This window comes from Macrotis lagotis, chromosome 6 (assembly GCF_037893015.1).
Source record: "Macrotis lagotis isolate mMagLag1 chromosome 6, bilby.v1.9.chrom.fasta, whole genome shotgun sequence".
Lineage (NCBI taxonomy): Eukaryota > Metazoa > Chordata > Mammalia > Peramelemorphia > Peramelidae > Macrotis > Macrotis lagotis.
Genome location: NC_133663.1, coordinates 3,785,534 through 3,808,050, shown reverse-complemented (window position 1 = coordinate 3,808,050; position 22,517 = coordinate 3,785,534). Strand labels below are relative to the sequence as shown.

Below are 22,517 nucleotides of genomic sequence, written 5' to 3'. Positions count from 1 at the left end.
AAAAGTGGAAGGGGTTGGCTGACTCAGGAGGAAAGGCCATGATTTCAAACAGACTTTGGTTAACCATGGTGGCTCAGTGAGTAGAACAGTGGGCACACAGGAAGATCTGAGTTCAAATTAGGCCTCAGAAACTTACTAGTTATATGATCTGGGGTGAATCACTTCACCTCCACCTACCTCAATTTCTCAATCTGTAAAATGAGGATGACAATAGCACTGATCTCCCAACATTGAGGATCAGATCAGATCATATTTATACAGCACTTAACACAGAGACTTCCCTAGAGTAGAATTTATGCAAATTTGTCATTTTTTTTTTGTTAGAGAAAAGGTATAGGTTGAACTAGATGGTAAGCTACACCTAAGCTTGGACAAATCACTTTCTCCTCATTCGTAAGATAGAGATGAGAAGAGCACCTGCCTGCCATGTTGTTCTGAGGATCTGATGTGCTTCACAAACCTTAAAATACTATTTAAATGATGTTATATTGTTCTTGTCTCCACCACTTAGACCTCTTCCAACTATGAAATTCTGAAATTCTTTGATTCTAAAAGACCTTACAAATTAAAGAACCACATTCTGTAATACTCAGATTTCAATGCAAAGGTGGACTTGGGGTGGGGGGAGGACAGCACAAAAGTAAAAAGGCCATGCTAACAGTGACTATCTCATATTATGTCTGCTCTTCTCAAGGAGAAATATCCCCAAAGCTTTCCGTTAATCTCCCTATAATGGTGATAGCATTTCCTTGGCACTTTAGGGTTTGCAAAGTACTTTACAAATATGATCTCCTATGGTTCAAACAACCACCTTAGGAAGTTACTTCTATTGGAAACTGAGGGAGCTGTTAGATGACTTGCCCAGGGTCACACAGCTATTAAATAACTGAGGCCGAATCTGATTTTATAATATTCCTGTTCTGGGCTCCCCATCACTGGTGGTTTAGATTGGCCAATAAAAGCAAGCCATAATTCTTTAGAAATGGCGTCAGGAGAATTTGGAGACCAACTGACAGAAATAGATGAGCAGAATAGCAAACAGCCCAAGCCTGGCAGAGAGATAGGGTAGAGCAGTGGTGGGAACCTTCCCCACTTTCCCACTTCCAATGCCCACAGGCACTCTCTTGTCTCTTTGGCAGACAAGAGTCCTTCTTGGCTTCTCTTGGTGGCAATCACACCTTTCGAAGGGGGAAGAACCAAAAGTGGCAGCTCTGTTTTAGATTCAGCTCTTGACTGGGAAGGCAATCATGGAAACATTGGGGAGAAGTGACCACTGCCTCCTTCCAAGGACTTGGGATAGAGCAGGAGAGGAAATCCGGGCCATCACTGATACCCATCTTGGCTCAGGGAGAAAAGATTTCAAAGGGTTGGGACCAGAGGATGTCTATTAATACTAATAACTAGCATCCATATGACTTTTTAAAGCATGCCAACTATTTTACAACTATTGTCTTACTGGACCCTCACAAGGACTCTGAGAGGTAGTTACTATAAGGATCCCCATTATACAAAGGGGGAAACTGAGGTAGCTAGTGGGGAAGTGATTTGCCCAGATCACAGAACAGGATTTGAACACAGATCTTCCTGACTTCAGGTCCAGACCACTCTCCACTGCAGCAGCCAGCTGTCTCCTTCCCTTTTTCACCTTCTGACGTTCATTGTGAAGACCATGGACCCCATTTCAGTCAAATGTTTTTAAATGTAGCAAATATATGAGATTTCAAATTTCATATTTAAATAAAGTTGTCATATTTCCCATCCAAGTTCAAGGAGGTCCTGAAATCTTCCCACAGTCCTTTAGGGGGTTCCATGGAATCCAGTTTAAGAGCCCCTCCTTAAAGGAAATCTAGATAGGTTTTAGAGAGGGAGGCTACCCAGGAAGGAGGGGAAATTCTCATTGGCAACATTCTGAAGAGAACAAAGAAAAGATTCCAATGAGGAAGAAGAACAATGCATGTTCCTATGCTGCCCGGGATGCAAGAAGCGACTTCTTCAGGTGACCCCTGATTCGTTGCCAGCCTCCCTGGGGTGCAGAGAAGGAGGGGATGGCCCACAGGGGAATACAGAGGGGAGCCCTTAGGAAAAGAAGAGGGGCTGGCTGAAGGGCCCCCTTTTCCCCTGGAGTCCCCCTCGCGATAAGGGGAGATCTCAGAACCAGTCTAGAGTGGTGCCTCATCCTGCCAGGGCCCTCCCATGGTGGGCACCTGTGCTGAAGAATTCAGAATCAGGTCCAGCCTAGAGCTGTCTGGCTGAAGCCTACCTGCCCAGCTTAATCTTGATTTCTCGTGACTAGAGAAGGCAGCTAGGATTAGACTCATCTTTGTCCATCTTTGCTCCCTCCAAGTTTCTGGGTCTGTTTGCTGGTGGTCACAGATGGGAGCAGATCCAGTAGTCTCTTTAAGGTCTAGGGGGCTTTCTTCAATCACCAGCAGCACCCCTTGTGAGGGGGGGAAGCAGGGTAAAACTGTGTAAATGCCAGTTCTGGAAGAAGAGGACCTGGGTCCAAACACTACCTCTGCTATTGGTCACCAATGAGACTGGCCAAGGCTCTGTACACTTCTGCTGAAGGAGGAGGCTGGACTCAGCCCCCACCCCCGGCTCTCCCCAGAGCACCTTGGACTTGCTCACTCTGGACTCCCAGGAGGCAGAAGTCATGGAATGATTCACTCAGGAGCCCAGCACCCTCTTCCCAAGGGCAGAAGCAGCAAGACTGGGCTAGGGGATCATGTTTCCATGGCAACTGATGCCAGGCTCTTCCCTTCTGTGTCCTGATATTGGCCACACTGAGCAGAATTTGTGGCAGCAGAAAGTGGGATGCTACCCTTTCTTCTTGGCATGTCTTAGGGAGGGCTTCTGACCCCTCCAACTTTCATGACCCCATCCCCCACTGGCTTCTAAGGACTCAATGTGGGCAGAGCAGCTCAGAGTCACTGGTCCATTGAGTGAGAAGCTTTCATATATGTGTCTATGCATCCTCAGGAAGGCCAGAGCCCAAACCAAAGGGGGCCCTTCAGCCAAGCAGGGAAAGCCCAGGAAGAAGAATAGCCCCCTAAGGTTAGGGGGCAATCCTAGCTGTGTCAATACCAGAAGGAATCTGGGAGCAGACTCCTGTGACCTGGAGAAGAGGGTGTATAATCTATGGATGGTCCTTGGGCACAAGCCCCTCAACTTTCTATCATGGTCTTTCTATTCTCCCCTTCACTGTGTCAGCAGCAGGCTCAGATGAAGGAGATGGGGGAAACAAAGGCATGAAATCAGGGATGGCAGGACAAGGAGAGGAGACAGAGGGGGCAATGAGTGGCCAGTTCATAGAGACTGAAACAAAGAAACCACTAAGACTAGAGAGTTTAGAGCAAAGGGGGACATCAGACTGAAGAGTCACAGGGGAATGATGAGCCACTGAAGGTGTCCCAGGTCCTGGCCTTGCCCAGCCAGGGCATGAGTGACTGCTATACCCCCTGCTCTTCTACCAAGGCTTGGAAGGCTCAGCGTAAGCTGAGGGCAGTATTGATACTGCTTAGGACAAGATCCTTCATGTGCAAAAGAGAATGAGATGGGCAGTCTCAATACCTCAGTTCAAGTCCTACCTCTGCCACAATCTAGTCTGAAGTCAACATCCACGGTCTCTTCCTTGGAAACCTTCCTGTTTCTCTCAACCCCACCATCATTCAGACCCTTGGCCAGCAGCCACCTGACTTCTAAATAGGACATCATGTCTCTAATGAAAAATTCATGTCATTCCACAGTGTCCAGGAACAAGGAGAGCCCCTTGGAACCTACCGTGGTCCTGAGAAGGATGACATCGGCTTCACTCAAGGTACATGGGATACAGTTGGCCCACACGCTCCAGGCTGGACGCCAGTAAAACACCAAGGGCAGGATCCCACAGGAAAATATGTAGCCAGCAAAGCAGAGGGTCTTCCGGCAGCCTTCGGTGTGATAGCCAAATATCTCCTGAAATACAATCAAGGAAGCCCCCGCTATCAGTTGGATTCACTCCGTTACCTGGAGATATTCTGTGGAGAACAGAAAAATATCAGCTCACCTTTCTACTGAACCTACATTAGTGACACTCTCTCATTTGAGCCTCCCAACCAACCTGGGAGGCAGCTGTGATTATATTTTACAGATGAGGAAACTGAGTCTGAGAGAAGTTAAGTGGCTCTAAGGTCCCTCTATAGAACCATCCCTGCTCTTCAGAAGCTTATAAGTGACCTGAGGAGAGAGGACTCACACAGGAAATGAGGAAATATCATGAATCACATCCATGTGCCTCTTTTTCCTCATCTGTAAAACGAAGGAAATGGCCCTTGGAGCTCTTGATCCTGGATCTGATGAGTCGCTGAACACACCACATGAATTCTTCTGGCTTCTCTTACTCTCTGGGGGTTTTCCAAGGAGACTTCTGGGCCCCTTGGATGAATCATACCCCAAGGCCTTCTTTCTCATCTTAGGGGCCGCACCTCTGGAGCCAATGGGGCCCAGGCTCCTCTAGAGCCTGTCCCCCTCCCCTGCTCATTACCACGGGGCTTGGCCACGTCCCGGCTCCTCCCAGGTCGGGTTCAAGTTGTCCCCTTGTGTTTGCCAAGTTACTCCTGGTCCTGGTGCCCATTGAATGTGGCTGTGAGTCTCCTTGTCCCCATTCTACTGTTCTTGCCCATTCTCATTCAGTTCGCTGGGCCTGAGAGCAGCCAAGTCTCTGCACTCCCAGGTTCATTTGCCCAATTTTGTGTTTTCCTCAGTCTCAGCTATTCTGCTGCAGCAGCTTCCCAGGCTTTCCCCTCCAGACCGTCTCTAGCTTTTTTTTCTCTTTTTTAAAAAACAACTCCTGCAAGCTGCCATATACCAAGACTTCCAGAGCATAGTCGTGCTGGGTCCCCAGCCTTCAGTGGCAGCTTATGTCGTAGCATGACTGAACAGCCTCTTCCACAGTGGCTGGGGCCAGGGGGCTAGGAGGCTCAATGCCATCCACAGTCTGATGCACTCACCTACCTCTGGGAGGTGGTACTGCTGTCCCCCATGCCCAGAAGCCTCTCTTCACCCTCTAGACTCACCTTTCTTATCCTCAGCCTAGCCCTCCTGTTCATACGTTCTCTTGGAGGCCATCGTCCATTGACTACATGTCCAGATCTCTCCTATACATGTGAAGTTATTGAAACTTTGTGCATGTCTCTTTCTCCTTCCCTCCCTCCCACTCTCCATCCATTAGAATGGACTCTCTAAGAAAAAGGACCTTTCTTTGTAGCCTCAGTCCTTGGCAAATTGTAAGCACCTCATAAAGGCATGTTGATTGATTAATGGACTGACTAATTGACTGTAAATGGACTGGGCTGGCCCTTTGAGATTGGGCTCAAAACCTGCCCTCTTGGCAGGACCTGGTCAAGATTCAGCTCTGCTGGGATGGTCTCTGAGAGCCCAAGATGAACTTAGCCACAAGGCAAATAGGATGAAGGTGAAAGTAATACAAGAGTCATCAATGTTTGGTCAATCAATTATTCTTCCTCTTTCATAGCGCCCTTGCCATAATATGGAGTTGACCTTGAAGGCCCAGGGAAGAGAGTGCTGAGCCTGGAGTCAAGAAGATCTGAGTTCAAATCTTTTCTTAGACTACCAAGCTAGCTGTGTGACACCAGGCAAGTCATTTGACCTTTGTCTGCTCATTTCTTCATCTGCCAAGTAAAGGTGGTAATAGCACCTACCTCCCGGAGTTGTTGTAAGGAAGAAATGAAAAGCACCTTCCTTGTCCACAAGGCCAGTACCACAGGAGCTCCATCTGGAGTTGCCATGTCAAGCTTGGAAGACCTCAAGCAATGGCTCATGAATAACCTGGGCATCTTTTGCCAGGGGACCTGCTTGGCACATTCAGAAAAATTCTTCCCAGAAGGATGGGTGCCAGGGGATGAATAAACACTGAAAATATCAACTAAGGGGAAAGGATTGTGAGCTGGGTGAGTGGGTAGATGTACCTCACCACTGAAATGTTGGATGTTTTTAGGAGTCTTCAAAAACATGGTGACCCTGCCCCATCCTGCAAGGCCTAGAACAGATGAAGGCTTAGGGAATCTCTGAAAGGGCTTCTCTTCCTCCAGAGCTGCCCCTTTGACTTCCTTCATTCTCTGCCTTTGATGGAACCCTAGGTGGACACCAGGGATCCTGGTGGGCAGCAGCACCTGTGAGGCTAATTGTTCATTATGGGACAGCGAACAAGAATGAGATCCCATGTTGTGTGTGTGTGTGTGTGTGTAGGTATTGTCAGTTATGGGATAGATGTTCCACAAATTTTGATACATTATTTAATCATTGAATTAAATAGAATTGACTCACAAGGACCCTCAAAGGATTCAGGGGATTTCCAAAATAAATAAATAACTAAACCATGTACCCAGGGTGTCCCCACAAGTTGTGATTTGTTATGAAACTTTACTAACTTAACTAATAATATCAAAAAACCCAGAGCTTTCATATGCCAAACTGTACTAAGACTTTGTGAATACCTTGATTAATAACTGAGATTTAGTACCCCAAGCTTCTCTCCCAGCAGGAGCAGAAGGAGGAAGGCCACTCCATGGACTCCAAAACCACCTCTCATTCCAGGGCTTACAAGCCCATCACCACCATCACTTTTCCATCATATTGGCCAACTGAGTATGCCAAGGAAGTCAATTCACCCTCTTCTCAAACCCAATGCCCATGAGCATTAGTCTAGTGAAGAGGGGAGAGAAACAAGAATTTTTCAAGGATCAAGGATGCCAAATATTGTGCTAAGCACCTTACAAATTCTAGTTCATGCAATCTTCCCAAGAACCCTGCAATATCGATGCTATTATTCTGATTCTGACTTTTAGGGAGTTAACTTGCCCAAGATCACACAGCTTAGAGCACATTTGAACTCAGGACTTCCATCTCCAGGTTCAACAGTCTATCCTCTGAACCACCTAACTACCTCTAAAACAGATTCTTCTTCTCCTTTTCATCTCTTAGAAGCAGGATGGCAAAACCACATGACTCAGAGAGGACTCATTCCCCCAGTCCACTCCTAAAGGGATCACAGCCCTTTTTGGTTGCTTACTTTTCTGGCTCATCATTTTTTTCTTAATTGTGAGTAGATGAGGATGTCAGATGCGCAGGTAATTAGGAAGCACGCAGGATGAGTTTATGAGTTGATGACACAATTACTGATACAATTTAGTCTTGCAAGCAAATAGAACTCCCAACAGGTTCAGCTGCTACTGGGAAACGCGACCGTTACTGTATGACAAGGTGATTATTCAGAAATTCAGTAAACCCTAACACATCACTCTTCCATCTGAGTGGTAATTCATTCCAGAAACCAAAAGGGAGAAGCACAGAGTGCGCTTGGCCTACAGGTGCCTAATAAGTGTTTGTTACCTTATTGACTGGCATGATGCAAAGTATTTGGATAAAGTTCAATAGATGGGGGGGCAGAAATGAGGCTTCTTTTGGAGAAAAACACTTAGAGAAAAGAAATAAATGATAAGTTTGGGAAACAGATCCCAAGTCTGGCATCAAGGCATGATGTGGTAGTTATGGCAATTCAATGATCCAGGCACCCACTAGAACATACTCTGTGCATCTCTCTCTCTCTCTCTCTCTCTCTCTCTCTCTGTGTGTGTGTGTGTGTGTGTGTGTGTGTGTGTGTGTGTGTGTGTCTCCATGTCTGTCTTTGGCTCTTTGTGGGTGTGTCATTCTCATCTGTCTCTGTCTCTCTCTGTCTGTCTCTTTTTCTCCCTCTGTCTCTCTCTGTCTGTCTCTCTCTCTCTCTCAGTATCTGTCTCTCTGTCTCTCTGTTTCTCTCTTTGTCTCTCTTTTCCTCTATTTGTCTCTGTCTCTCCCTTCTCCAAGCAGAGCATATAATAATTTCCTGACTTGCATTAATGACCACTTCTTCTCTCTGGGAGAATTTATTATTTCTTTCAGCTATCAATAACCAATTGCTGAATTAGGACTAAAGGATTTTCTACTTCCTCATTCAGAAATCCACTCTGGGGGAAATCTGGAGCAAGACCCAGCCAGGAAGGCTCAGATATAATCAGAGAGTAAAGAAATTCTGTATTGAGGAGAATGGGCAGATTTCTGCTCATTGAGTTTCCTCCGAAAGGTCTGGGAAATGCGGGTTTTCCCTTTTGTCCGACAGGTGCACTGGAGATGGCGAAGTCTCTTGCCAAGACTGGCTGCTCACTGCCATGTCTCCCAAAACCCTGCATGGAAGAAGCCCACCTCTCAGCAGAATGCTCGTTCTTTCATTACTTATGAATCAATCAGAGTGGATTCCCACCCTCAGGTGCACCTTCTTTTCAAAAACTTCATAAATCTCAAAGGTTCTCACAGGCTCTACCTCGTGTTCACCCAGGGGATCAAGGAGTCTATTTTGTTGACTCCTTTCTAGCTGCAGTTAATCAAATCAATTAAAATTTACCCAGAAACTCTCTCTTGGAAATTTTCAACTGTCACATCTCAAAAGATGGAGGAACCAGCAAGGCTAGATGGCATCCTGATCGACAAGTAAGATCCTAGATCATGCAGTCAAAAACCCTTTCTGAAAAGTCTGCTATTGCCAGGATTGTGCCAGGGACTGGGGAGACAGAAAAGCAAAAAGGCAGTTCCTCCCCTTGGGGCACTCATGGTCCAGTGGGGCATCACAGGGATGGAAATAACAGGACCATTGGGGGTGGGGAGGCTTCCAACTAAGAATTTCCTACAGAGAAGAAGGAAGTCAAGCATAGTTTGATGAGAATACTGGATTTGGGGAAAGAAAGTATCAAATGATTCAGAAAAAAAAAATCTAGCATTTAAGGGCCTCAGAGAGGCAGGGAGCTCTCCTGAAGGAAATCCTGAAGAGACAAGAGAAATAAATGTGGAGGAAGAGGGGGGGGGCAGTGTCTCCAGCTGCCCATGGTATGCCTAGGGAGCTCCTCAGTCAACTTTGTCATGGTCAGAGAAAGATCATATGGACAAGGCCAGCAGCCCAGGGTAGGGAGATGATGGCAACCATGGGTGGACAGAGGGTTCTGGTCCACTCCTTCATTGTCCTGGTCTTCTCTGCCAAGGAGCAGTAGCTTTGGTCAGAGAGGAGATGATAAAATTGAATGGTGAGACACTGATGCCCAAGAAGGGAGGGCACTGCCAAGGAAGAAGACTCTGCTGGCTCCCTTGGGACATCCAAGTTGCTCATCTTAGATGAAGCCAATCCTTAGGTTCTGAGAGAATTGGCAGCTGGGATTACCCCTGTCAGGGACAGCTGAAAGATTGCAGAGAATGGAGCAGGTGCCCAAGGACTAGAGATGAGATAATAGCTAACACACATACATGCACAGTCACATGTATGAACATGCAGAGGCACACATACATACTCATATATGAACACAGAGACACACAGTCATACTCGCACACAAACACACACAGAATTTTAAGGTTTGAAAGAGCTTTCCATTTGTCATCTCATTTGATCCCCACAATCAACCTGTGAGGCCAGTACTGTAATTATCCCCATTTTTCAGGTGAGGAAACTGAGGCAGAGAGCTGTGATGGGACACAACTTGAAAATGTCTAAGGCAAGCTTCAAACTCAGTCCTCTTGGCCCAAGTCCCAGGCTCTAACCAGGGTTCTGCAGTTGCCAAGAGGTGATGTCCCCACTTTCCAACAAAAGGGAAGAAACTAGAGTCTGACTTCTCTGGTCCTGACTCTGACACTGAAAAACTGTGTGACCCTATTCAAGTTCCTGAACTTGCCTGAGCCTCAATGTTTCCCTGTCAAATGGAGTGAATAACAGCACCTACCTCCTGTTTGATTCCTATAAATAGGAATTTATCTCCTAACACCACAGAAATGGGAGCAATTGGAAGGGTGCATGTTAACAATGGGGAGGAATGGTACCAGAGATAATGGTGGGGCCCTGCCCATCTTCTCTTCTACTCTTCCTGGTGCTTATCAGGGTCCAAGCATATAGGAGGCATGACACAAACAGCCAACAAAGAGACTTTGCTGACATAGATCTGGCAGGCTACCCTCTGTTCCATTACCTTCAGTGGCTCCCTATGGCCCCCAGGATCCAACTCTTTCATCTGGAATTTGAAGCTCTCCACTGGCCCCACTTTGTATTTTCCCAGACTTCACCACATGACTTCGGGACAGCAGTGATATTAACTGTTCTCCCCAGTTGACAACCCCTCAACCCCTCTCCCATCTATAGTCAAGGCTTTCCCCAGGCCCAGAAGGATTCCTCTGCTCAGTTCCCTATCCAGGTATTCCTGGCTCCCTTTCAGGCCCAGTTCTACCTAAGGTCTATCTCTGTAATGGCTGTCGAGGTTCAGGCTGCACCCTGAGACTCTGCTTTATCAACACCCAATTTCATCACCCCCAGGCTTCCCTCCTAGAGGGGAAGAGCCAGGCAACAGGTGCCGCCAGTGACTGGAGTCCGCCAGCCTGCCAGTTATGATAACGGGTCTATGCCACAGCCATGCAGGTGGCCAAGCGTTTTTCTCCCTAACTCAAGTCAGGATATTGTTTTCTTGATATGTCAATGATCCCAGCTATTATGGGGCTGAAACTCCCATCTGGCAAGGCCAGTCAGGGTGCAGAACTGTGACCAGTCCCACAGGTCTTGGCTCGCCATGTCTGTGGTGTGGTAACTCCTGCCTCAGGAGGCCCATGGCACCTCTGTACCAGCTGCAGCTCTCTTTTGGCATGTCGGAGTTGGGCCGAGTCAGCCTCCCCAGCTTACAGGATCCATGTTTTGACAGGTTCTTGGCGCTGCCTCAATCACAAGAGACCCCTCCTTGGCCAAGCACTGGGCAGAGTGGATACCCTGATAGAGTTTCACTTCCTTTAATTGGCTTCCACTGGGTTGAAACCAAAATGCAAATCAGCAAACAAGGACAACTCCACCCAGGTGACAATTAGGTGTGAATGGGAGACAGTGGTTTCTGGAGACAACCTCCCGGGCCCTTGGCTTGGAGCATAGGGATTAGCTCACTTAATTTAGGTCTTGCACCCAGCCCTGGACAACACATCTGACAAGACACTGAGAGGAACCTTAGACTGATGCTGCCATGCCAGGCTCTGGTCACCATAGTAGGAATGCCCAAGGCCAAGGTTGGAAGCTGGAGGCTGGGAAACCAAGTGCCATTGGTGGGAAGAAGCAGTTCTGTGTCCTCCCTTCTCTGCTCTTGGTTCAGTGGGAAAATTGGGGGGAGGGGGGTTCCACCAAGAGTGCTCCCAGGGACTGGGCAACAGGCAGAGAAGTTTAGAGGGGCTTAGAAAAGGAGAGGGGGAAACTCAGGGTTGTCCTCCAGACTTCCCAGAGGGAGCTGGTATTGGACTTGTAGCTCTGGCCAGGCTCCCTGAGCAATGGATTTGAATATGAAGGAAACCAGGACTGCAGACTGCCAACAGAGCTCAGCAAGGCTCTGCAAAGGCCTGCCTTTCTCTTCTGTTCCCCTCTTGGCCCTGCACTAGGTGAAAGATCTGTCCTGAAATTCAGGATCAGCTCCCAAACAAGGAATGCTTCTTTCCTTCCTTCCCTCCTTCCTTCCTTCCTTCCTTCCTTCCTTCCTTCCTTCCTTCCTTCCTTCCCTACTGCTTCCTTCCTCTCTTTCCTCCTTCCTGTCTTCTTTTCCTCTTTCTTCCTTCCTTTCTCCTTTCCCTCCTTTCTTCCCTCTCTGTTTCTTCCTTCATTCATATTTTCTTCCTTCCTTTCTTTCTCCCCTTCCCTTTTCTTCCTCTTTCCTTTCTTCCTTTCCTTCCCTCATTCCCTTTCCTCTATCCTTCCTTCTTTTCTGTCTTCTTTCCTTTCATGGGTTATGATTTCTATCTAGCACTTACTCTAGTCTAGACTGACTGCCCTGACAGGTCAGTTGGGAATTACAATTTTCAGTTCCCTGGGAGCTCATCACTGACATGGGGAAAGCAGAAGGAGTCAACATGAAAGGGGACTCCCCAAAGCTGAGGGGAATGCCAGCAATTCTAAGCAGGAAAGGGGTTTGAAGGAAGAGGAGCAGGGAGCAGAGAGGGCAGAGCACATCAGGAACCTTCCTGAGTAGGCAGGGGGTGGATAGGGACAGAGTTCTAACTAGAAATTCTGTTTCCCCAGTCTAAAAATCACTGGAGGAAAGAGTGAGAGGCAATGCCAGGAAGTACCTACAGAGCAGAGGGGCTGGGCATGGGGAGAGGTCAGCCCTCCTGGAACAGTCCAATCTGTGTATGTGGCTGTACCAGGACAGAGGTGGCCCAGCCCTTCCCACATGTGGCCAGGGCTGAGGGGGAGGAGCAAGGACCCTTGGTATGGGTGTCCCAGGAACGAGACTCTAGTGAGGACCAGTCCAGAGCCAGGCATCCAAAAGGAGTCACCCTACACACTGAGAGGCATAAAAATAGTCTCTTACATGATCTGTCCTAGAGTCAGGAGGGAGTCTACAAAACTTTTTGAAGAGGGGAACCATGGGGTCAGAACTGGGCTTAAGGCAAGGAGATCAATCAGGAGGCTATAGTAGATATCAGCCCCTGGGAATAGCCAGCATCATTCCACCTTAGTAACAGAAAAAAGGAAGAGTTCAGTGAAGAGATTGGTTTGATGGGAGGGTGCTGGTGAGAAAGAGAGAGAGAGAGAGAGAGAGAGAGAGAGAGAGAGAGAGAGAGAGAGAGAGAAGAGAAGAGAAGAGAAGAGAAGAGAAGAGAAGAGAAGAGAAGAGAAGAGAAGAGAAGAGAAGAGAAGAGAAGAGAAGAGAAGAGAAGAAAGAAACAGAATGGGGGAGAGAAAGTCTCGGAGCACACTGACCTTAATACATGTCAGGGCTCACATCCTAATTCTCTATCAGCCTAATATCCCTGGGCTTTCTGCCATTCATTCTCTGTCCTCTCTGTCCAGTGAAAACGGAACCCACAAATCTTCCAGCCTTCACAAGGGGCTTCTCATGGAATAAGTGCAGAAAGGCTTTCTCACACACTCAGTGAACGAGGTTAGCACAAGAGCCCCCAGATACATGATAGTCCAAAGAAGAGCTTTCTGGAAAGAATTTGCTATAAGGGGGAACAAAATCTTTTTTCCTGCACAAAGGTGACACTACAAATGCCCAAGGATCCCCTTTGAACTGTTCATCACCCAGTGTCAGGTTGGGGGACAAAGGGGATTACCAGTTCTCATTTTTTCCTCCCCCTGCTCCCCCTGACCTATTGGGCTATGTCTCCACCCAAGTCATAATTAGTCTCTTAGAATTTGGCTCCTGTCTCACTTGTGTGAAATGGGGAAATCATGGTGCTGGGGGGGGTGGTGCAGAGAAAGACATCACGAGGGAAGTGGCCAGCTGGAAGTCCCAAGGGGAAGTGAGGAGCAGAGGATTTATACCCAGGTCTTTAACACTCAACACGGTGATCTTTGCAGAGTCCCACAATCCTGCTGTCCATGAGAAGAAGCAGAAAGGAAAGAGAGGAGCAGGAAAACAGCATCTGTGGGCTCCAGAGCAGAGGAGGAGAGAAAGCATTTGTTTTGACTCCTCTGGCTTAATTCTATCCCTAGCCAAGTAAGGAACACAGACAGGGAAGGGACAGATCTACCTGGACAGTCTGAGGAGCAGAGGGACATCTACTGGGTCCTCAGCTCTTCACAGGGAGCAAAGCCTGGTCTCAGGGCCAGGAAGACCTGTCCCTCTTTAGGCTGATCCTGGGTTCCTGATTCTCCTCTTCTGGATTCTAGGGAGCTCTCCAGGGTCACCTTGGTTCCAGAGAAGGGGCCAAGGCCTCCAATGGCTGATCAGTGGTCAGTGCCAGGGACCCGAGGCATTCCCTGGGGCAGCCACAAGGCCCTAAAGAGGACCAGGCTAGAGGTACTGATCAAAGATTCAGTCAACCTTAGGACATACCAAGAGGACAGTCAGGTCATGTCCATGCTCAGAGCACCTCAAAGGCCTCTTTGAGGGGCACCAACCCTCCAATTATTGCTTCACTGTCCAATGGAAAGTGCTTTCACCTGGAAGTGTGTGGCGGGGGAAGGAAATACAGGATGTTCTAAGCTCACTTGAAAGCTCTCCCTCCCACACTTGTGTTCCATGTGGACTCTTTGGGCTTTCAGAAAATCACTGAATCAGAAAGCTGGCAGGGTCTGGAGAAGACAGTTGGTGACAGGGGCCTCGGATGGACAGTCCCACCCATGCCCCGTGGCCCCATCCTGAACGGGCTGTTCTATGAATTCAGAGTTGCAGGGCTCAACTGTGCCTTGGCCCCCACCACTGGCAGCTCTCCCACAGGCTTCCTGCTCTGTAACCTCCTCTCTTCAGGGGCAGGGGCTCAGAGAATTCTTACAAATTCCCCATGAAGAAAAAATGGCCTTTACTGGCCCATCTTGCTCTGACAGTTTCCCTTCAGCCTGGAGCACGGGACTTAAACAGAAAAGCCAAAAGCATAAAGAGCCAGGGGAGTGAGGCCTAGTCCAGGGTTGAGAAGTGAGGAGGAGAGACTCAACGATCAGCCTTGAGAATGAGCGACAGGTCTGGGAACAAGGCTAAGGGACAATGTGTCCTCTGGGGGGGGTCCTCCCCTTTTCCCCATTCCCACAGTTCCAGGTCCCTGGCCCTGGACCAACAGCCCTGGATCTACTGGGTGGCCAGACCCCAAGCACACAAGCAAGGGTCTGTTAGCATCTTGGGTCTGCCCCGGCTTGTGGGCCCTTGCCAGACCTTGCCCTTGGCTTCTGTGGCCTAGAAGGACCCTCCAGGGTGTCTTCCATGCCAGGAAATGGCCTTGTATGAGTTCCTGAAGGGGAGCTTTTGCAGTCTGGAGTGTCCATGTGGCTAATTAGCCAGAGGAACCAGCCCCTGATTTAAGATGGGAAATCTGGGACCTCAAAGTCCATATTTCACATCCATCCCAGTGCACCTCCTACCCATTTTCTGTCTGAATTAACCTGAACTTCAAGAACCGCCTCTTTCTCATGAACCTTTTTTCATTTCTCCCCAAAATACAAAACTACAGGTTAGCCGTGTTCTTCTGGCTGCCCAGTATCAGAGGAAAGGCAAAAAGGAGGGCATCTGGGCCAGAAATCTGACAGTAAGGGAAAAATCAAGATGTGGGCCCACTGAGAAGGCAGTGACACTTGAGACTCAGAGTTGGGGGGGGGTGAGCACTGGGAGATCTGGGACCCCTGGTCCGGGCTGGGAACAACAGTGGGGAATGAAATCAATAATTCTGCAATCCGTGATCTGGCTGACTGGACAGGGCTCAGCCCTCTCTATGCCTCAGTTTCCTCAGATGCAAAAGGAGGGTGGAACTGAACCAGGTGTTCTTAATTTCTGATTTATGAATTCCAAGGAGTCTGTGAAGTTGGAGGGAGTGGGAATTACACAGCCCCTTTGTTAAAAAGACTGTGGGACTAAATGACAAAGTATTTGTCCAGTGGCTGCATAGAGTAAGCTTTTAATACATTCTTGTCTCCTTCCATCCTTTTTGTTTGTCTTGTGGTTTCCTATCCCCTGCCCCTCCCCTTCTATTCATCTGATCACAAGAAAAAAACTGTTCTAGGTGTGACCAGACTATTCAAAGCATCCTCTGGGAAGATGCTCATGAAACTCTGCTGACAGCTGACCTTTTTATTTATTTAGTTTTGGTTCAGATATGTGATAATATCCAGTTAAGGTCTCCCAGTACGGAAACTCCTTCCACTGTAGCAGGTAAAATGACTTGCCCTGGGTCACACAGTCAGCATGTGCTGTCTGGCCCCACCTGGGTCCCTGAGAGAACAGGCTTCCTCTCATTTATAACTAAGCAGAGTCAAAGGTCTTACCTTAAGGCTAAATCTTTGAGGAATGAAAAGTGTGGCCTTAATTTGCCTTTAAACAGTTTTTTAAAGGAGTAAGAGATTAGAAGGTAAGGGAACAGGATGACCACAATCTAATTATTTTACTAAGATATATTTTATATATGTAATAAATATAAGATAGAATCAAAACAGGCCATACAGATCCTCTCATTCTACACCTGAGGAAACTGAGGTGCTGAGTGGTGAAGAGGTTCTGAATCTGAGCATTCAAAGAGGCAGCTGGTAACACTTGGTCCTTCTACTGATGGGAAAGACTCAGAGATGCTGCTGGTAGTATAGAAGAGATGGCAGGACAGAGCTGAGACTTGGGCCCAGGCAATGTTCTGTTCCCATCTTGAGAAGACTCCAGAGGATCTGGGTGTGAATCTAGACACACAAACGTGTCTCCTACAGGACCTTAGACAAGTACTTCCCTTAGCCTGGCCTCTGGCATTATGGGCTGGCTGGCTCTGAGACCCTTCCCACTCTCAATCCATGATCCCATGTCCCTCTGACACCCAGTCCCATTCCACTCTCTCCCCCAAGTTGCCAGGGGACAAAGCAGGCTAGAAGCCAACTGTGTTGGGGACACAGGAGGCAGCATCTTTTTTCACCTACCATTGGAGGAGGGAAGGGGGAAGCTACCCTGGTAGATGTGTCATTCAGCCCTGGGCTCAGCCTTCCTCTTCCCAGAATCCCCTTTGAGACCCTTCCTCCTGAGACTACCTCCATCCATTCTGTGGGTCTCTTGTATATACCAACCAGCTTGTGAGCTGAGGGTCTCCCCCCCAACCCTTAGCCTGGGAGCTCCTGGAGAGCAGGACTGTCTTTTGCCATCCTTTGTATCCCCAGACCTTGGCCCACAGTTGAGGTGGGAGTGAGGCTCCTACCTCTTCATTTAGCCCTTGCTTCCTCCCAGACTTGCCCAGGTATATTCCCCCCATGTGACACATCTAGGTGCACACTCCCCTCTGGGAGCCTGTTTCCTCCATTCTTGGGCTGGCAAGCATTCCGAGAAGTGAAGTACCTTCATGGCCCTGTCCACCCTCTACTGGAGCCTGGGCTGCCTGGGGAAAGAGGGTTCATGGTGAGGCTAATCCTGGGCATCGAGGCTGCTGGCCCTGTCAGTCAAGATAGTTTAAACTAAGTAACCCATCAGGTTTGGGAGCCACCACCTGAGGGAACCCCCCCCCCATGAGATCACCAGGTACCTGAGAACTGCATCTATATCCTGGTTTAGGGAAGCCTTTTTTATTTTCCTTTCAAAGAAGTTTTGCCTCTAATTCTGTAATTCAGAAAAGGGGATTGTGGGGGTTCAGGGAGGGCAAAAATCTGACTCAGGAAGGAGAATGAGGTTTATTAGAAAGATTTTAAGGGATTGGCAATGAGGAATCTGAGGCCCAGGGAGCCAACAGAATGGCCCGGGCTCAGGTGACTGGTAGAAGAACCTCAAACTGCCTCCCCTTCTCTGCAGGAGGAGATCATAGGTATGGAACATTATTTAGAACATTGGATTCTGTTGATGTGACATTTGGGCCAACTGGTTTTCCCTCCTCCGTCCTAGGGGTATGAGGAGAAGGGAAGGGGTATTTTTGGAAATGTAGGCAATGTAAAATCAAAAATACATAGTTGCTTATTTAAAGAGGGTAAGCAGCTTTCTCAGTCCAACCTGGGCCAGGGTTCTCTCCTCAGCTGTTTTTTAGGGAGCTTCAATACCCATCCTTGGGTGGCTTTGGGGGGTGGCTGCTAGGTCATGTGTGGGCCATGAGATCTGATTGGAAGTCACCTCCAAAGCTGAGGGAAAGCCAGAGCTGGTACTACTGGTATCTGATTGATTAGCTATCTCTGTGGGGAGGGGGGATGAGGAAAAGGTAAGATCTTCAGTGTCCACAGAAAAGCAAAGTGGCCCCAGGCCAAATGGGCAGAAAGTGGGGATAACCTGTCCCCATGGGGAATGAGCTGCTGGTGTGTCCAGCAAGGACAGTGATTATCATTGCTACCTGCCTGCATTCTCAACTGGAAGACCAGGGTCACAAAAGCATCCCTTGCCATGGGGACATTGGGTGGGCCTTGAAGTTTTGCCTTTCTTGGGACCAGAAGCATGTGATAGACCATCGGGACTGAGGGCAGGGGGGGGGGACAAGGAGGGGGAGGGAAGGACTACACCTGGCTTCCTACCCCAACTTTCTCTAATCAAGTCAGGCTGAAGCAGCAGCATCAGAGTAAGGCAGTGGGGGGTTCCTGGAGTTGGGCCAGGGGATCTGCATTTGAATCCTGCTTCTGACCCTAGGATTTGAGCCATGAGATGATTCTTTCTGTCAATGGGGCTGCTTTTCAGAGCAGGTGTCTAGAATTTGCTTGCTCCTTTCTTAGAAATAGGTGTGTAAAACATTGCAAATGCATCTAGAACTATAGCAGCATAGATGAAGGTAAACTATTAGGTACATGGATGGGAAGTGCTGTGCTTAGTAGTTTGGCTATTTATCCTGCATGACCTTACAGCAATTTATTCACTGCCCCAGGACTCACTTTCCACAGCCTCAAAATGAGAGGGTTGGATGAGATGACCTCAGAGAGCCTCTTCAACCCTCACTCTGGGAAGCCTCACAGCACCTCAGTTTCCTCATCTATAGTTCTCCATCAATGACTTCATGAACACCAAAACCCCCCACCAAAATCCAACCTAGACAGAGCCCAGAGGACAAAGAAGAGGGAAGGTAAGGAGAAAACCCAAGGAAAGAAGGAGAGAGAGAGAGAGACAGAGAGAGAGACAGAGAGAGAGACAGAGAGAGAGACAGAGAGAGAGACAGAGAGACAGAGAGAGAGAGACAGAGAGAGAGAGAGACAGAGACAGAGAGAGAGACAGAGAGAGAGAGAGACAGAGACAGAGACAGAGAGACAGAGACAGAGACAGAGACAGAGACAGAGACAGAGAGAGACAGAGACAGAGAGAGACAGAGACAGAGAGAGACAGAGACAGAGACAGAGACAGAGAGACAGGCTGCCATTTTTCTTCTGTGAGTGCCAGATGACGGGAACTCACAGAGGAGTTTCAGGGAGAGCCCCGGACAAGGGACCAGAGCCTGGAGGCTCATCCCCATCTGCTCTGCCCTGATAGCAAAAAGGAGGGAATCCCTTCCCGAAATCCAAAAATGTTGTTGCTATGGGAGCAGGTAAGCTGATTAGACTCGAAAGACCAGTTTAAGTGTTCACCAAGAATGTAATCATCAGGGTTGGGGTAATTACCCAAGGAAACATTCCCAATTATTCCTGGTTGCATTCTGTTCTCTGTATGGGGACCCAGCACAGCCTCGAGGACAGGGCGCCATTAGGACCCGTCAGAGGGGGTCCCAACAAAGGCCAGGGAGGGGGCTGGCCCTGGGCCCAGGTAGAACCCTCTTGGAGGACAGGTAGGGTGAGATGTAGCTGGGACATGGAAATCATCATTGGGTTTGCTACTGGAACCCATTTTTAATTTTTTAAGATAGAACAAGATCCCAGACAAGGGAGGGAGGAGGAAGTGAATGCTCAAGACTTAGCCTTTAAAAGAATCCGTCCTGACAGACAAGAACTAGACATTTTTGGATGAGCTCCAAGGATCCCCAAAGGCATCCTGGCTGCTTTGCCTTCCTCACCTCTTAGGAGAGGGGTTAAAACCCTTCATTTGGCTGCTTTCTCCCAGGGGGTGGGGCTCAATGTCCCCCCTTCCTGGATTGGAGGGTGACCTAGATGGCCGAAGCCAGAACCAAGCTCCACCTGGATGGGGAGAGGCTTGTCCCCCTTTTCTGTCCCCGTCAGAAAAGCCTCCCCAGCTGGGAACCCTCTGCCCCTGACATGAAGATTGTCCTCCGGGCTGCGCTTGCCAGAAACTCCAAGGGGCCCATCCCAAATCAAAGCAAGAAGGGCCAGGCCAGACTTACCATCTCGTTCTCCTCTCCTTTATTGAGTATGGCATGGTGGCCCTTCCCATACTTCTCCCCCATCAAAGAATGCTGGATTTTGCCTCCTGTGCCTTCTGGGGAAGCTCCGCTGTCAGGGCAGCCTCATGGAGGGCCCTGCTCCCTGGGCAGCTGAGATGGTCAATGACCCAAAGCCAAGTTCAAAACTCCTTCTTACAGACACACACACACACACACACACACACACACACACACACATACAACACACACACAGACAGAAACACTCACAGCCCTCCCTCTTTGAATTAAAATGTAGGAGGCCCAGGCTCCTCCCACGTCACCCTCTGCTGGAAGGACCTGCTGCTCCTACCTGGCGTGGGGCTCCTCAGCTCTCCCCCAGCCCCGGGCCTGCCCAGCAGGAGGCTTCTTCCAGGCAAATACTCCAATGCCAGGCAGATTGGGGCTGCCAGGCCAAGACAATGAAGAAAGCTGGCCGGGTGCCTGAGAGGAGGGGAGAGAGAGGGGAAGGCTACAGGGAGCTCCCATGGGGAGGAAGGGGCTGGGGGGGAGGGGGCAGGCCTGGGAGCCAGAACATTGACCTTGTTCCCAAGGAAGGGTCACCCCACTATGGCAAGACCTGGGGAAGGCCCCAGGCCAGATTCACTTGCTTCAGCCAAGCTGGGGATGCTTGGGACAATTCTAACCCAGCTGTGCTGGTGAAGCCAGGATGTGGATGACAACTCTTGGCTGGTCCAGTGGTGCCAGAGCACTGGGTGAGAATCCTGCTTCAATCACTTGCCAGTGAGCGGGTCTATGGTGCCTTGACTCACAAAGGCATTGTGAAACCCCAAGGAAATGAGGTAAATACCATAGGAAAGTCAACTAGAAACGTCATTGATTTCACAGATAACCTAACACCTCTACAAAGAAAAAACCTGCTTCTAAGAAAATGAATGGCTCCATTCCTTATACTTACATTCCCAGCATTTGGACACAGAACTTGGCCCATGAGGGTACTTTTAAAATTCTTGTGGATGGACGGATGGACAGACAGATGAGACTGACCGCCTCCTGCTAGCTCCTGAGCTGCCCTGGCCCATCCAAAGGGCTCCCACCAGCTCTTCAGGAGCTCTCCAGGGTTAGAGATGAGGCTCCTTCCCCCTTGACTCCACAACCACCTCACCACTTTGGAACTGGAAGAGACCCCGGGCATCTTATAGTCTCAGTCCTCCTGTTATTTTAAGAGCCAACAACTCCACAGTGGGGATGGGTGGGTGCATGGGGGCTGGGAAAGGAGAGCTAACTCTTGGAGATATATGAGGCATTGAACATGTCTTCACACTGAGCCTCCCAACACTTGGTACAGGTAAGGGTTAGAGGTAGGGATTATTGCCCTTCTTTTACAGATGAAGAAACTGAGGTTTACTGAGATGGAAAAGGTTGGTCAAAGTCCCAAATTATAAACTCCACTGCTTGTTCCATAATGTCTTTCATCACCCAGCTCTCATCTTTCCCAGTCTAGCATGTGCAGCTTCCCCTCATATACTCAACTTTCTGGACAAAGCAGCCACAGAATTTAAGAGCCAGGAGACATCTCCAGGCCCATCTCCAAAAGGCAATCCCTAGTGCCCAAGAAGCCTCTACTCAAAGACCCCAAGGAGAGGGAAGCCAGCCCTACTTATGGGCAGCAAATTAAAAAAGGGTTTCTTTGACCTCCCCTCCATCAATCCTGATTCTGTCCTCTGGGATCAAATAGAAAAGGCTAATTCTCCCCCCATACACACATGCACAGGCACATACACATACATACATACATACAAATACATGGGTACACGGGGATACCTCCATATCACACTTCAGAGTTAGCTCTCATCTCCCAGCCCCCACCCCTGTCTTCTTCAGATTCAACATTCCTAGTTCCTTCAACAGATGGTCACACAACATGAACTCAAGCTCACCATTTGGTTTGCCCCTCTCAGGACACCGCCTATCTTCATGATGCCCATCTTAAATGGAAGAATTCAGAAGTGGCCACAATGACCCTGATGAAGGAAACCTCCCTTGGCAGAAACTAACAGTAAATGATTGAATGACCCCCCAACAGTGTGAGGGAGTGCAGTCAGTGATGGCTCTGTCTGATGGCAAGAGAGAACAAGACACCCCACCTGTCACACTCCCCAAACTCATGAGGGGGGATACACAGGCTCAGCTCTGGGTCAGAGAGGCTGGAGATAGTCACTGCATAATCAGGTCCACTCTAAATCCCTCCATCAGCATGATAGGATGAGATAAGATCCATTATCAAAAGCTTGGCTAACATCTAAGTTATCTCTAGCTACCACAGTCCCCCCTGTCCAGTTTGACTGCACCTGTCCCAGACAAAGGTCATCTCTCTGGCCGAAAACAGAGAAGTAGCTTGGCCTTCTCCCTGTTATCAGTTATCATGACCCCATCGTGTAGCTCCAAGCAAAGGTTTGGTGCCTGTTTGATCCTTACTTCTTCCAAAATCATCTTTCAAGTGCAATTTAAAGCCAGGGAAGTGGCTTCCCCCACCAGCTGACACCCATTTTGAGCTTCATCCTCCATGGTACTACTGTCACAGAACCCCCAGGGCTCTGAAGTTCAACCCTTTTTTGAAATCCAGTCCCTAATGCATGACCTTCTCACCTCTGTCTCTTGGCCCCCTGGCCTCCCTCTAAGGCTTAGAACCTTCAACAAGTGGAATTCACCTGCAAGTCCTAGAGAAATGGAGAGAGGAAGCACCAGGGATTGGAACTGATACCTGGTCCATGTTCAGAGGGTCTCCTCTCAGC

The 22,517-nt window shown here is 48.7% G+C and overlaps 1 protein-coding gene across 6 annotated transcripts in view; it reads right to left on the bottom strand.

The window, feature by feature from the left end:
- Positions 1–20,062, bottom strand: part of LOC141490570 (putative cation-transporting ATPase 13A4) — a 195,360-nt gene extending 175,298 nt beyond the window's left edge. For 5 of the 6 annotated variants that reach the window (XM_074190614.1, XM_074190617.1, XM_074190616.1 and 2 more), the window contains exons 1-2: positions 19,726–20,057; positions 3,781–3,954 (exon numbers count right to left, since the gene is read on the bottom strand). In XM_074190614.1, the coding sequence (XP_074046715.1) occupies positions 3,781–3,954; positions 19,726–19,788 (237 nt within the window). In that variant the 5' untranslated portion in view covers positions 19,789–20,057. Of the gene's footprint in view, positions 1–3,780; positions 3,955–19,725 lie in introns of all 6 variants that reach the window. The other variant, XM_074190622.1, reaches the window with a different exon arrangement.
- Between the last annotated feature and the right edge of the window lie 2,455 nt (positions 20,063–22,517).